The 14,561-nt window shown below is 44.2% G+C and overlaps 1 protein-coding gene across 5 annotated transcripts in view; it reads left to right on the forward strand.

The window, feature by feature from the left end:
- LOC118511703 (lachesin) overlaps window positions 1-14,561 on the forward strand; it is a 100,619-nt gene that overhangs the window by 53,752 nt on the left and 32,306 nt on the right. For all 5 annotated transcript variants that reach the window (XM_036055116.1, XM_036055115.1, XM_036055117.1 and 2 more), the window contains 2 exons: window positions 1,035-1,079; window positions 2,702-2,805. In XM_036055116.1, coding sequence (XP_035911009.1) covers window positions 1,035-1,079; window positions 2,702-2,805 — 149 coding nt within the window. The remainder of the gene's footprint in view (window positions 1-1,034; window positions 1,080-2,701; window positions 2,806-14,561) is intronic.

A 14,561-nucleotide genomic window follows, 5' to 3' on the forward strand; every position in this document is an offset into this window, starting at 1 on the left:
ATTCTACTCCAAAGCCTATTGCTGATTTTCTCTCAACTCATTCTTGTATATTTTCTCCATTTGGAGTCACTGGCAGTCGCAGTGCTCCACTAGCGATGCCCAACAATCCTTCCCCTAGCGCTTGCGACCAAATTACGCATAGCCTACTTCTACTGCCTATTCCTAAATGGCGCTAAACGTCACTCGTTCTAATTTCCAACAGATTTCATGTTCACCTTCATCATATTTCCGGTAAAACATGACCAAATAAAATTGATTATTGTAGGTATCAATATAAACAAAACTACTTTGCGCGATTAAGGCAGATTGAAGCATAGAATTCTTAGTTGATCAGAGACTAGGACGCTGTCTGAAGACTCAGAGAATGAATTTTTCCACTGTGATTGAGTGTACTCATTAAAACTACATCGTAAAATAACCTGAATTACTAAATCATTCTGTCCTTTTAGTCAATTATCACTTATCAAATAAATTCAGTTGCTGAAGCTCATTTTTTGTGTGAATTAAAGAAAAAGTACATTGAATCTGTCGAATTTCTCAAAGACATCTGAGACTCTTGCGTTTTTAATAAATTGAGATTCAACTGCTAACTTTAGCAATTAAGTCAAAAAAAATATTTTTTTAATCGTAATTACTGAAGTATTATGAGTATCACAACTAAGGGCAAAATAAAAATAAATAAAAATAATTGAGAGCCAAAGTTGGAGTGTCCACAAAAAAACGAAATATGAACTTTTTACTATTCATTGAAGAGATAATTGTCTCAGTATTTGTTTCACATTTTTTTGTTATTTGTTACCATAGCCTAGTCTGGCATTCATATATTTTTTGCAACAAGACACATTCTTATTCTTCCGAGATAAATGCTAAGCATTACCATGAAAACCGTCAGCAAAAGGCATTCCTTGTCCCAAGAAGCTAGCTACATTGTAAATAATTTATGAAAAGAGAACCTGCACTGCATATCGAATGAAATTGTCAACCAAGAAACATTATTAACTCTTCCTTCCCGTTTTCTCCCACTGCCGTTTCAGCCAAACAATCACACATGCACGAGAACCCGTCGGATTTTAATACCGGTACGTATGCGACAGATTGGTCTCCGCCGTATGGTCTGACACACACACATAGGGATGCTGCAGCGACAACGCACTTGCAGACACGCAGTTGACAGGCACAAAAGGCACACGTTTCTCGTACATTATGGGGCAACATGAGCTGAGATCAAAGGGTGCGCTGCGCTGCAGTGTGCTGCCGTTTCACCGTTGAAAAATGGCACCGATGGTAGCCCGTGCCCTTCATTAAGCTTAATTACTCTCCCCCATCAACAAAACGGTCTCCTAGCGTCAAGTCGTGCGTGTGTGTGATTTTTGCTTGTTTCTTTTGTTGGTTGGCTCTTTATTTTATACTCGGCTGGCCGGTGCCTGTTTATGAGCGTGCTCACACGTCCGGGTGCGAGTGGTCAAACGTGCGCAAGTAACGTATCGCGACTTTCGACCAGCTGGAAAAATGGATGGAAAATTAATCCCACTTACGTGCCGCTTGCTCACGAACCATCTGTCCAGCCCTTTATTTTTTTGTTCCACATTTTTCTCCCCTGTTTCACCGGAACCGAAGGTGAGCAAGCAAATGAGTCCTCCCGGAATGGACAGCATAAATCTCACCGGTTTGACCCACACATACGCATAATTCATGCACCGTGAAAAATGGATGGACGAAGCTGCCCCAAGCTGCTTTCCGTCCACACAACGCAAAGCTTACACAAATGTTACATACCAATTCAAACACCAGCTCAAAGCTCCCACTCTCCATAAACGGCGCTTATTTGCTCTTCAACCTGTCCAAATAGTCCATCCCACACACACGTACACACACATATGTTTCGCTTTTTGGAGTTTGTTTTCTTGTAATGTGTTGTGTTTATGTTTTTTTTTCCTTTCTTTTAAACTCACCATTTCCTAAATAACCGTGACCGAAAAATGGGGAAAGCCCTTTCGAACAAACATCCGTAACCCACCCGAGCACCGAAGCGTACCGAAAGGGGTCGAGAGCCGTCAAGCTTAGCGTGTATGTGTTTGAATGTAACGCCTCCATCGGCAATGACAGCAGCGGTGAGATTCGGGAAGGTTCTCTTTCCAATTTAAATGACCCTTACCCTATCTCGGCAAACCTCCAAATTCAAATTCCTAAATGATGATGTATGAAGTGCGGCCTTGGAACTCAGAACTGCCCTAAACGCGACTTTGGCTGTTGATCGAAAAACAGAGTCGGTTTTTCGTTCAAAAGCACTGTTTTGGTTGTTTTCTAATTAAATAACCTTCGCGCGTTTTTTATCTTTACTTTCGTTAGCTTTTGCGGGTTTTTTGAGGGTATTTAATTATCGCAGTTTTGTTGCTTGTATTCACACTCACACACACACACACACACACACACACATACACACTCAAAACAACGGCTGCGTGAATGTGTCTGTGGCCCGTTTATTTGGTTTTCATTTGCGTCATTTGGTGGTGGGTTTTTTGTTTCTTCTGCTGTTGTCTTGACTGAATAGATGTCCCGGAAGGACTGGATCAAGCTCTGCTAACCCGCCATTGAATGCCCTTTTTTCATCTCTTCCATTTTCATCTCTCTATGGTTTGCTCCTGGATGGCTCTGGAAAAACCGTTCGCCGTGTGACACATCCGTTTGGACAACTCGCTAGAGGCCAACTTTCCGCGGTTTGCCGAACCGATCCCAAACATTACGGTCACGATAGGACGTGACGCATTGCTGGCCTGCGTGGTGGATAATCTAAAAGGATACAAGGTAAGTCCCGCAGTTGTTGTAAGGCCTTTTTTGGAGGGTTTAATTCTACGCAACGCCAGTAACAGGTGTGTGGGTGTGACCAACACGTGTTAAACGGACCTCGTGCGTTCCGCACTCAACAGGATACAGCGACAACAAGATGTTATCCAAACGGCTACCAAAACACACACACATACACACACATAAACAGAGAGACGCTACAAAACCCATAACAAAATGGTTCGATGGGTTTGTACCTTCAACGCGGTCAACGGGGTCAGCTCTTTTCCGATAAGCGGGTATTTTAGAGACAGAAACCAGCAAAACAAAAAAAAATGACTCAAAAACAAGGACGAGTTCCATTTTGTTTTGTGCGGTAGGTTTTACAGTGTGTCCCTCACTCACTGTGCGCTGTGGGCGAGAGGCTTATTTGTGTTTGCTGTTTCTTTGATGTTCCTCTCCCCGGATGTCGCACCACAATTAGCGCGTGTACGCAATCATGGTTCCCCAACATACTGTTTTTTTTCCTGCGGCTTCCGGTAATGGGTGGAATTGGGACAATCGGTGGCGCAAAAGAGAGAAAGGGAGAGAGAGAGAGCGGAAGCATTTTGCAGATTAGAAGCGGTACTGATGATGGGTTTTGTTTGCGTTCGGCCACGCTGGCAGTCATACCATCATATTATCAAAACAGGTGTTCCGTACGGTGGTGGATCTGGGTGAAAAAGCAAGATGAGAGGAAATGGTGAAAAGCGTGACCACCGCACCGGTGCACCAACCCGGGGTGCCCGGGTTAGCTCGGGTGAATTGTGTGACACGCGTGGTTTGGGCTGAAGACTTCAACGGTCCAGGGAAATGCTTTTTGGCATTTATAGATTTTTGTACAGATTCCCACACCTACGTTCGCTATGAAAAGCTGATGGTTTGGTGCATCCAGGTGTGAAATCCGATTTCCAAACCTGACAATGTGTGAGTGAGTTTGTGCGTGTTTTAGTTATGTAGGATTACTTGACCGGCACGTTGGTGGTAGTTATTTGTGGTTATGCGATGAATTGGTAGTGCGTTGCTGATGTATGGTTTTGAGTTCGATCCTATTAATCGGTGGAAAATTTAGTGAAGCTTTGGTGAAGTAATGCGTTTGCAGAATGAAAACCCCGAATTTAAATTCTTGAATCTACGAGGAAAATGAAATCGATCTGGTTTTCAAAGGTTTTGTTTAGCAAAATTGAATTTAAGTGACCTAATCGACACACTTGATAGAATTCTACTAACAATGTATTGATATTTCAAAAATATTAGGCATATGATTTCCTCTAAAAATATTGCAGTTTAATTTTTGACGACAAATCCTACCTCTACCCTCAGCAATCATCCCTAGGATCTTTATGAGGAGCTTTGAATTTACTAATGCTTCTGAGAAAAAAACCGAGAGTTTCAACCTCGTTCCAAGTAAGCAATAAGCTTTAGTTTGTTTCATTTGCGACCAATATATAGTGCTTTACTTGCCCTTTATAGTGAACAACATCTAACATTTAAGGGTATTTCTTAATTTGTGCAAGACTTTTTAAAACATTTCATCATCAGGAGCAAAAAAAGATTTTTTGAAAATTGTATGCTCTTCTCTGCAATTTTCGCAGAAATGTAATTGCCTGTTTTCTCACTCTTTGTACAATAACCGTGCAAATTGAACATCCGTTTAACATTCCCATGTCGATGGAGACGCCCAGTCGCTGATGATGTTTCGTGTAATAATGAATTCCTGTCAATGGCTCGCACACACACTCACACCCAATCGAATACCATTTTCGGCATGGAGTTTTCTCTCACTTTCATTGCCAAAACACGGCTTACGTTTCGCTGACAGCTGTGAAGAAAGCTGACAAGTCGATGATTTGGATTAGCAGCAGGAATCTGCTGCAACAGAACTGGCCTCCCCAACCAGACGCGATAGCTAGATGTTGTGATTCTGAGTTTGTGTGCCTGTGTGTGTGTGCTCTTTATTTGCTAGCACAGCGCTAGAAAACACATTCCAGCTTACCATTCGTGAAATTTAAGCTTCTTCGATCGGTTCATAAAAGTTGTGCGGTACGTGATCGAAATGCAAGATTTGACGTCGGCATTCTGTGACTGCAGCCGAAATGGATGGTTGAATAATTTCACGTACCAGTGTCTGCGTTTAGTGATTTTCGAGCGAACAAAATGGATGAACAGTGCGTGGAAACGGTGACGTACGCTTGCGACGGGCGGCAGCCAGAAGAAATTGACGTTTAGAAATTCTGACCCAAAGACCAGACCGTCAGATGCCAAAGATTCGGGAAGAAGGTTGTGGCGGGAGGAGTACTGCTTGAGTTGAATATTCTCCCCGGTTTCAGCTCTCTCTCTCTCTCTATCTTTGAACATGTTCATGTTGCTTGCCGAAGGCTTGCACACAGTTTCACATGTCAGTTTGTGGAGCGACAGACACTAACTCACTGACACGACTGCGGCCCTGGCTGACGTTGATCCACTTTCGCTCGAAGCGTACGGGCACTGACAGCAAACATCGTCATTTGAGCTTGCCGATTACGAGGTTTCCTTTTGACTGTGGTGATAATGTCAAGATCTTGGCAGCGCACTGGCAAACCACCGATCTATCTGCCGGAGCAAGGCGAGCATGTGTCCTTTCTGCCCGAGCCACCAACCAATCCATGTGATGATCGATGGCAAGATTTAGGGAGAGAAAGAAATATAAAAATTGATATATTTTCTATCACATCATCGTCGCCCGCATCATCATCTGTCGTTGTCGTTGGGACAGAGTTAGGGACCGGCAATCCTTCCTATTTGCAGCAAAAGCCACTCTCGGGGAACGAGCAGCCAAGCCAAAGCGATTGACTTCGGGGTTAGTGGAGTCAGCAATCGCACGTTCTTTCGGGATCAAAACTCGGGCAAATGCTCCTTCCACATGCTATCCCTTCCGTGCCGCTATCCGCCCGCATCTTCTGCGGAAAGATACAGACAAGATCGAAAGTGTAACGATGCTGCTGGCTCATATGTGACGGGGTGGGTTTTTCCGAGAAAGAAGGGAACTATCTGGCATCGTAAAGCTGTCGCCCGAAATGGTCCGTGATGACGATGTTGATGATGATGTGGGTTGGATTTAATATCAATAAAGCATAATTTTATTATTGATTTAAAATCAATTCGTTTATCTCCCTAAGCTCGGTCCCTCGGTCGGAGTGTTGATGCTGAAACCGGTAGCCTGACGACCATCTCGTAGCGATGGGCATGGTTGGTGACGTAGACCCACCGGAATGGCTTAGGGATGCAAAGTTTTCCAAACATATCCTTTAAAGTTCATATCCATTTCAACTTTTCGACCGTGATCCTTGTTGTTTTGCTCTCCAAACGAGTGAGTGCTTGTGGGTGTGTGCCTGAATGTTTGCCCGGCCAGTTCCCAGCAAAGCAATTCCAAATCCTTCCAAATCTAGCACCCTCGTTCATCGGGAATAATATCATAACAACACGCAGATTAAGGGGATTTAGTTGCCGCTGTCGGAGATATCCATCGACAGCCGGATCCCAGATTGTTCGAAGGGTTAACAGGCAAAAGGGCTGCTGTGTTTCACACCTTGGCTCGTTCGGTAACAAAAAAAAAATGGTATGTGAAATGCACGCGAGCGTGTGTGGAAACACCCCATTCACGCCGCCATTAACGGGTACGGGCGATGTGCAAGTGTTTGGGTCATAAATAAATAAATAAAATCAAATGATCATCCTGCCGCTGACAGGGGATAGGTACTTTGCCTATCAACACGCGTGAGCCTTTCGATCGAACGAACATATGGAAAGGCATCGGACAGGGGAAAAAACCGTAGGGAAACAAGAAGAGATTACCAAAAAATAAAACCAACCCATTGCAGAGCTTTGGAAGAGAAATTCACCCAGCCAAAAGTTGAGCGTGTCATTTCGGTGCGGTTGGCGTTGATGAAGGTCCACAATTGAAACGATCCAACGCGTGATGGAGTGAAAATAAAAAGCGGGAAAAGGAATCGAATGAAGCCGATAATTTAGGCATCAGTGGAAAAGGCGTCCACCGTTCGATAAGCGTTATAAATACTGGCACATGTGGGGGGAAAAAACTTTCATTCATCGATATTGATTGCGAAACTTTTGAGGCGTAGTTTTAAATGTCAAAAAAGGGGCACTGGGCCTGAAAGTTGTTCACATGGAAAGACATCGGTATTCAGATGGGAAAAACGCATGTGTGAAGGTTTGTATCCTACATTTTTCCACGAAAATCTCAAAGCATTGTGAAAAATTTGTCAAATACAACGTGTCATATGGTTTACTGAAGTGTTGGACCATTCAACAGAGATTACGGTGAGTGGCATGCGGCGAAACCAAGCATGTGGCAGATTCTATGAGTATGTCTAAGGCAAAAAGTCTGCTAAACAGATTATTTATGTATATTTTTCAAATCCATCCATTATGAATTATTTTTTATCGAAATTCTCAAAAAATACCTCTTTTCTTATCCAAAATTAAACAAAGTTAATCAAAGATTACAAGAATTGCATGCCCCAATCCAAACATTGCATTAGGTTGTAGTTTTTTCGGACATGTTTTTTCGTGATGGAGCTCGGTGTGATTCATGGATCCATTTTTTACGAGAAGAATTATTTTCGTATTTCAAATTTGAAGGTATTCCAGGAAAGCGCTCCGAGCAAATAGTCTTATAATATCTGTATTAAAATGTGTCGTTTCCGGTATTGCTAAATAATCCCATTCCTCAGTATAATTTCGTGAAGGTTAGAAACTATCCTTTCTGCTTCTTGTGTGATGTATTAAATTTGAAAAATGTTTCACATTATCTACGAAACCATCAGATCGCTCTTCTCGCTGAAATTTCAGAGACGTGTTTTCTAGCGCAAAATGCGTCCCACGCGGCAATCTGCGATACCATCCCCGGCTGGCACGACGGGTTGACTTCCTGTCAAAGTGCAATTTGTTTGCCTCCAGGTGCGATCTCTTTCAGTCCCTTGCATCGCACGAAAATCACGTCGCAAACATCAGCGTGTCGCTGGGTTGTTCTTTTGCATGACCTTCGCACCATCGGCCACTACTCTAGCGACGCTAGCTTTCCGGCCAGCGGTCGGAGATTTTCCATTTTTCAGCTGCGTCCCAGGTCACGGTCATCAGCCGGCCGGGGTCAAGCGTTCGGGATTTGATCCTGTCACTGTGCGTTGATTTGCCCTCGTCAGAAGGGGTTTTTGGGTGTACGTGGGTGATGCAAGGACAGCGCGCGAGCGAAGGGATGTTTGACGGCCCTTGGGGAGAACTTAATGTTGTTTACATGGGTCCAGTCGTGTCTAGCGTGAGGGGATTGCCCTTCGGCTTCAGGCCGGATGTGGACAATGTCATCTCGGAAACGGATGGTTGACGGTTTTGGTCTTCTTTTTTCTCTGCTTCGTCTTCCTTCGTGCCATTTGTTTTTGCTCCGCATAAGCTCCCACCGTACAGTGGACATGACCGCACCCGCAGTAACGCTGGCAAACGATAAATCAAAACGCCGACTATTGCTAGCCGGACGTAAAAGCGTTTCGGTGGAGTGCTGTCTGGTGAGCTTCTGGGGCAGAAAATTCACTCGTTACAGCCAAGGCACACACAAATAGAAAAGAAAGAAGCTACAACATTCATCTCATTCATTTTGATTTTTTTTCGCTTACTTTCCCCCGTTTGGATCGCTCTGCTGTTGTTTTGCGTAAACGACGGTCTCGCCCTTTTTCTCGAGGACATTTGCCTAAGTGAGCAGAGCATCTCCAAGTCATTTCAAACAGACGTTTTCGTGAAACGGTCCCTTTTCTTGCGTTTGTTGCGCTCTTACTTATCGCATCCTTCGTCTCTTGTCAACCACCGGGTACGGGATCCGAAGAGGGGACGCAAAAGTTTGCTGTCTTTCGCTGGCAGCTCCGTCAGTGCGGTGTTGTTTTGCTTAGCTAAAAGATAAATGAATGTCAATGAATTCCATCAGTAGCAGCAACAGTGGCATCGCTAATGCCTACCGAAAAAAGCAACACTCGTCGAACGCAGCGAGAAGGGCAGCCGGTCCGGGGAAAACACTTTCACTCATCATTAAATCTATGTTTTATTATTAAAATGCCTTTTCCACGGAAGAAAACCTGCTCGCCCGAACTCGCCCCCTGCTTTATCCTGGTAAGCCACGCTTAAACCCGTGTTGAACGTGATCTTTCGGAAAACACGATATCCGCAATGGGTTTCGTTTGTTTTTCCGGATGCTTTCTCTTTTCTCGAACTCGTTTGTGTGTGTGTGTGTGTGTGCACGCTTTTCCTTTCTCACTTTCGGCGAAACAATTTAGTGAGAAAACTTACTGCTCCGTTAAGCAGCCAGGCGGATGGAAAGCGGGTACTGTACGGGGCTGGGAAAATATTTAGAAATGTTTGTAGCATCAACAATCAGCTCAACTGATCGTGGAATCGTTTCGGTGCCGAATCTGGTAAGGTAAGGTTTGGGAAAAGGTTGGCGGAAAAACGGGGAAAATTAAGTTTGTCTTGCAATTGAATTCGAACTTTGATCTTCCCTTTTCCTCGACGTGTTGAGGTGCAAAACACTCCACACCCATTTCTCTGTACCTTCGCTTTGCCTTTCGCGTGATAAGGATGGTTCTAAAATGGGTAAAAAGTAGAGCGTGAGAGCGAGGAAAGCAATCACACTGCAACAAAACAACTCGACAAAACACAATAAACACACCAACACACACACGTAAGCTTTGGAACTTCCGCCTGGATGCGGCATCATTCGCTTCAGGTGAAAAGCGTCAGAGCATGGGGAGGGCTCGGTGGTGGGTGGTTGGGATTCCCGGGGGAGGGGATAACTGGGTTCACAATTTAGCTCACGTAGCGCTTTGAAATATGGGACTTACAAATTAAATCGGAACACCGTGCCACCCGGCGCTCGAAAGGCCGGGGAATGCCAGCAAACCAGGGGGACCCAGCAAACCGTCCCGTCGTTTGGCAATTTATAAACTGAGATTCTGTTCCCATTTCTAAGTAGAACCAATTTTCTCCAAGGTATTATGAGTCGTGTGCGGTTTCATGAGAAATATTAAGCAGGATTTAAGCAACGCACCGAACAACGCACATGTCAATGTAAGACAATCGGTGAAAGGCATCCTTGGTGCTCGTACGGTAGAATACATGGTGACATTAAAACATGTCTTTATGGGAGTGAATCTTTATAATTGTTTCTTTTCATATGTTTAGGTATAATTTATACGTTCAAGACATTGAAATAATAAACTTACGTAGAAAATGAAGATACACTAATTGTAATCAATCATGCTTCCGTACATCACATTGAATATTTGAATAATATTCTTCAACATTCGTAGCTGAACGTTGCTATCCTTTCTCCCGACGAGCGTTTATGAGCACGGACGAAATCAAATTAACCGTAAAAAGGATAACGATCCACTTCAGATTCAGATCCAGGTTTTGGTTCGGATATCCCGTTTTCGTAACACCGCTTAACAGCTTAGCACTTGGATCGATGACCGGCATTGCAAGAGCGTCCGCAGAGCCGTCCAGGCACAGCCATTGGAAATAGAAAATCCGAGCATCATCTTATTATCTATCGTGGTCCATCGGTTCGATAAGAACGCCGGCAGGCCAGCAGGATGCATCTCCCCCAAGAGATGGGGAGAGCGAATGTGAGAGCAGCAGCAACTCCTCCACTTTTCTCGGTGGAGCAGCCCAAACGAAGAAAACAACGAACACAGTACGTGATGTGACTGTGAATGTTAATATATAGATATATATTTTCCACCAACTACCGCACGGGCAAGACCGCCACAAACCACGGCTGACCACGAAGCTTCATCGAAGGAATTTCATTTCATTTCTACACCGAAACCACTCAGGCTGTTTCGTTTTTGGCTCTCACTGGCTACGACCGATCCGGCCAAATCCACCCGACCCGAGCTCTGGTTTGGTTTGAAAGCTTCTGTAGCAGCAAACAGAGCTTCGATTGTTTCTTTGACCGCTTGGTGGAGGTTGGCTGGTTTTTAGCTCGGCAAAACCCCGATGCCATTCCTAGCCTGTTCGCTCGGTCGGTAGGAAGCTGCTCGAACATATACAAACCACAAACAAACGGATCACGGTGGATGAAAATCGAAAAAGGTGAAGAAGATTGTGCGCCTTCCGTACGGCAAACCTTGCAGGAGAAATGTTGCCCTCTCAGTCTCTATCGACTGAAGGTTTATGTGTTCGATAAACAGAAAACATCTCTTTCTCTGATTGCATTTATTGCAATTGTTCCCTGCTGTTGCTGCTGTTGGTTGTGGCTCACGCTGGTGGTGCTTCTTTTATTCTACGGTAGGCCTTTAAAGAGGGCTCGCTTCGATTCTGGCAGTCTCGTTAGCGTTTGCCAAGGCCACAACTGCTTGTTTCACGAACAGGTTGAAGTGTTATTTTTCTGTTTGTGCTGCTTTTTCACATGGTAAAGAAAACTGGTTCGGTATGTGGAGGTTGAAAGCATCGGTGTAAAGGAAATTCATTGCTCGCTCACAGAACTGAAACGTTCCGGATATCGAGCAGTAGGATAAAGAAAAGCGTAGCGTATCAAATGGATGAAAAACTGGTCCGCACGCGTACGTATCTTACTGCGGAATCGTTGTAGTATTTTCGGTAGCACTCTTGCTGATAATTGTTGATAGGGCCAAGTCAAGTGTGGATTAAATTCTTAATGTTTCAGATCGACGAGCGATAACGTAAACAGTTTCAAACGGATTAGTATTATGAGAAGAAGTAAGCTGGAAGTGATTTGACGATGGTGGAACAAATCAAATCGGAATGATTTGTTGCTAGTTTTCCGAATCAGAAAGAAGAGGATTTCTTGAAGTGCAAAATATTTCCGTTTTGTTTTATTTTCACTATGGAATATCATTTTAGTTTCTAGTTGCTCTGGCAGTACTTACTTCCTTACTTACTTACTTACTTACTTACTTACTTACTTACTTACTTACTTACTTACTTACTTACTTACTTACTCACTTACTTACTTACTTACTTGCTTACTTGCTTACTTACTTACTTACTTACTTACTTACTTACTTACTTACTTACTTACTTTCTTACTTACTTACTTACTTACTTACTTACTTACTTACTTACTTACTTACTTACTTACTTACTTGCTTACTTACTTATCTCCTTCTTCTTCCCTGACACTACAACCTCGCGAGGTCTCGGCCTGCCATTTCTGGCTTTCTGTGACTTGTTTTTACCCGTAGTAAAGTAGACAGCCCTGCGTACGTGAAGGCGATCTGGATGGGATTTGAATCCCGGTCGTGCCGTGTGAAGACCGGCCCCGTTATCGCCTCGGCCATCGGACCACCCCACTTACTTACGTATACAACTACTTATAATTTGAATTAATCTTCCAACTACTTCCATTACCCTTCCCTAAAACACTAGTTACTGTTTATAAAATTAAAGCCTTCTCTATCAACGACCTTACAAGATGAATATAATTACGACACTGAAATGGAATTAGCGTTAAGTTCAGCACCTAATGGAGAGTGCAAACAAACAGAAATACTTAACAGCATTAGCGCTCGTCGAAGCATGTAAGACACAGCACAATCATCTTGCTGCAAAAGTGCATCACGACGACTCCTGCGCAACCGATCGTCGCTAAGACTAGGTGCCGAACGCTGTAATTGACATTTATTTATATTTTTCTTCCAATCAATTTACAGCCCGGGTCGCGTTCCATTTGGAAAATTTCCTACCAACGTCCTGCAGCACTCAGCACAGCACGAACGGGAGGGTCAGTGAAAGAAAAAACAACAGGAAGGAAATGGCATCCAGAGAAAAGCAGCTTATTTTGCTGTACATTCACCTTCCCGTTTTTGTTGCTTCTTTTGCTACGTTCGGTGTATTTTTTTCTGTCTTTCTCCGGTCCCCAAATGGACGCTAAAAAGTGCACCACGAGGCACAGCATAAGTGACGGACGGGAAATCTCATTTGAGAAATTCTTGTAATAACGATGGTGTTCGGCAGGGTGGGAGACTTCGTTTTGCGCTCGTTGGTTTCCTATTGGCGTGCTGGCTCGCTGATGGTCGTCCTCCCATTTTCCAGGGCTATTCTCGGCTTCACTTTCTCGCTAGAGTGCTCACTCGATTGCTCAGAAAGAAATGCGAAAGTTGTACTGGTGCTGAAGATGTGTGTTCTTGCTGTTCTTCTTTCGGCGTTCCGTGGACGATAGTGGATGGAGTTTGTTTCGCTCTGCAAACGAGCACCGTGAAGCGTAAAGACGTTCGAATCGAAGTGAATCTGGTTCAATCGAATGCGGATGCACAGGCGCATCAAAACTCTTCCCTTTACATCTTGCCAATTTCTACGAAGCAAACAATTCCCAGTCCCAGCAAAAAAAGACCCATGCATTTCGTGTCCTTACATTTCGTTCGGTCTTATCTTCGGTTGGAGCTGTTGTCTAATGCGCTTTTTTTGCCTCAACGAACCTTAACACACACACACACACACACACACACACACACACACATGGCCACAGAATGAGACATGAAGCCGTACAGCACCACCTTCGCGCACGTCCGCACAATTGAGATTGAGCAAACATAAATAAATTGAAGTGCCTTGTTAGAAGGACTGTACCAACAGGAAGCAGCCAGACGACTTGCTCCATTCCGGTTTCGACCCTTGTGGAACTTCTTCAGCTGCATCGTGCAAACCTTCCCGGTGCATCCCCAACGGAGTGTAAGGCAGGCCCTTCTTCTGGCGGTACTTTTCGGTGTACTGACGCTTGAAAACACGGGCGCACTAAAGTTTATGATCCACACCGGACCCGATAGACGGCCTCCGGTGGTTTGAAGCGTAAGAAGCGAAAGCAAAGTAAAGTAGACGGGCGAAACAAAACAACAGTGACAAAAAAAAAAGCTCTAACGAGCTATTGCACGCTAGTTGCTGAGCAAAACAAAAACTAAACCACCATTCCAAGAAGTTGTCCAATTTTGGGCCCTGTAGGAAAGTTGTATTTATGCCATTTTTTAAGGTTTTCTTCCGCTTCGCGCCATAAGGCTGGGCGGAAGGTACTCCGGGAGGTCCTTGTAAACTTTGCAACTTTGCTCGAAACGCTCGACCTAACTGGTGAGGTGAGTGGCATACTTTCGAGAAGCTAACAAACTCATCCCGCACGGCTCGAGCAGCTCAGGCAAGCAGAGGGCATGGAACGGCGCGAAAAGAAAAACCCTCCGACATAAATAAACAAACTGAATGGTGTGCAAAAGGTAAAAACATACATCCAAATGAAAGTTAACTTTATTTGCCACTTCGGAGCACGTTCGAAACCCAGTGTTAACGTGTTGCACTGTGAGCGTGCTGCTTGGCCAATAAAATGTATTGACAAAGGAAGCAGAGCGGAAGGGTGAGAGAAAGTTCGATCTCACTTTTTTCCCTCTTTACTGAGAGCTATTATCCATATCCGCACGCGCCATTAGCTGCATCCTACGTTCGGTATTGATGTGACGCTGACATGACACAATCAAATGGATGGTTTGAGTTATGGGATGAAAATGGAGCTGCTCGTAATCGGCCTACGATCACATCAAAGATACATTGTGGTTCGGTTCTCGGTAGTACGCTTTGATGCACCTTGCAATCATTATTGCATACACCCTCGCTCTGTATTTACTGTCTAAGCTTTCAAATACACAACACGGCTAATTATTGGTTGGAAAGTAATTTTATCCGGAATTCAAAAC

The sequence above is a fragment of the Anopheles stephensi genome, chromosome 3 (assembly GCF_013141755.1).
Source record: "Anopheles stephensi strain Indian chromosome 3, UCI_ANSTEP_V1.0, whole genome shotgun sequence".
Taxonomy (NCBI): Eukaryota; Metazoa; Arthropoda; class Insecta; order Diptera; family Culicidae; genus Anopheles; species Anopheles stephensi.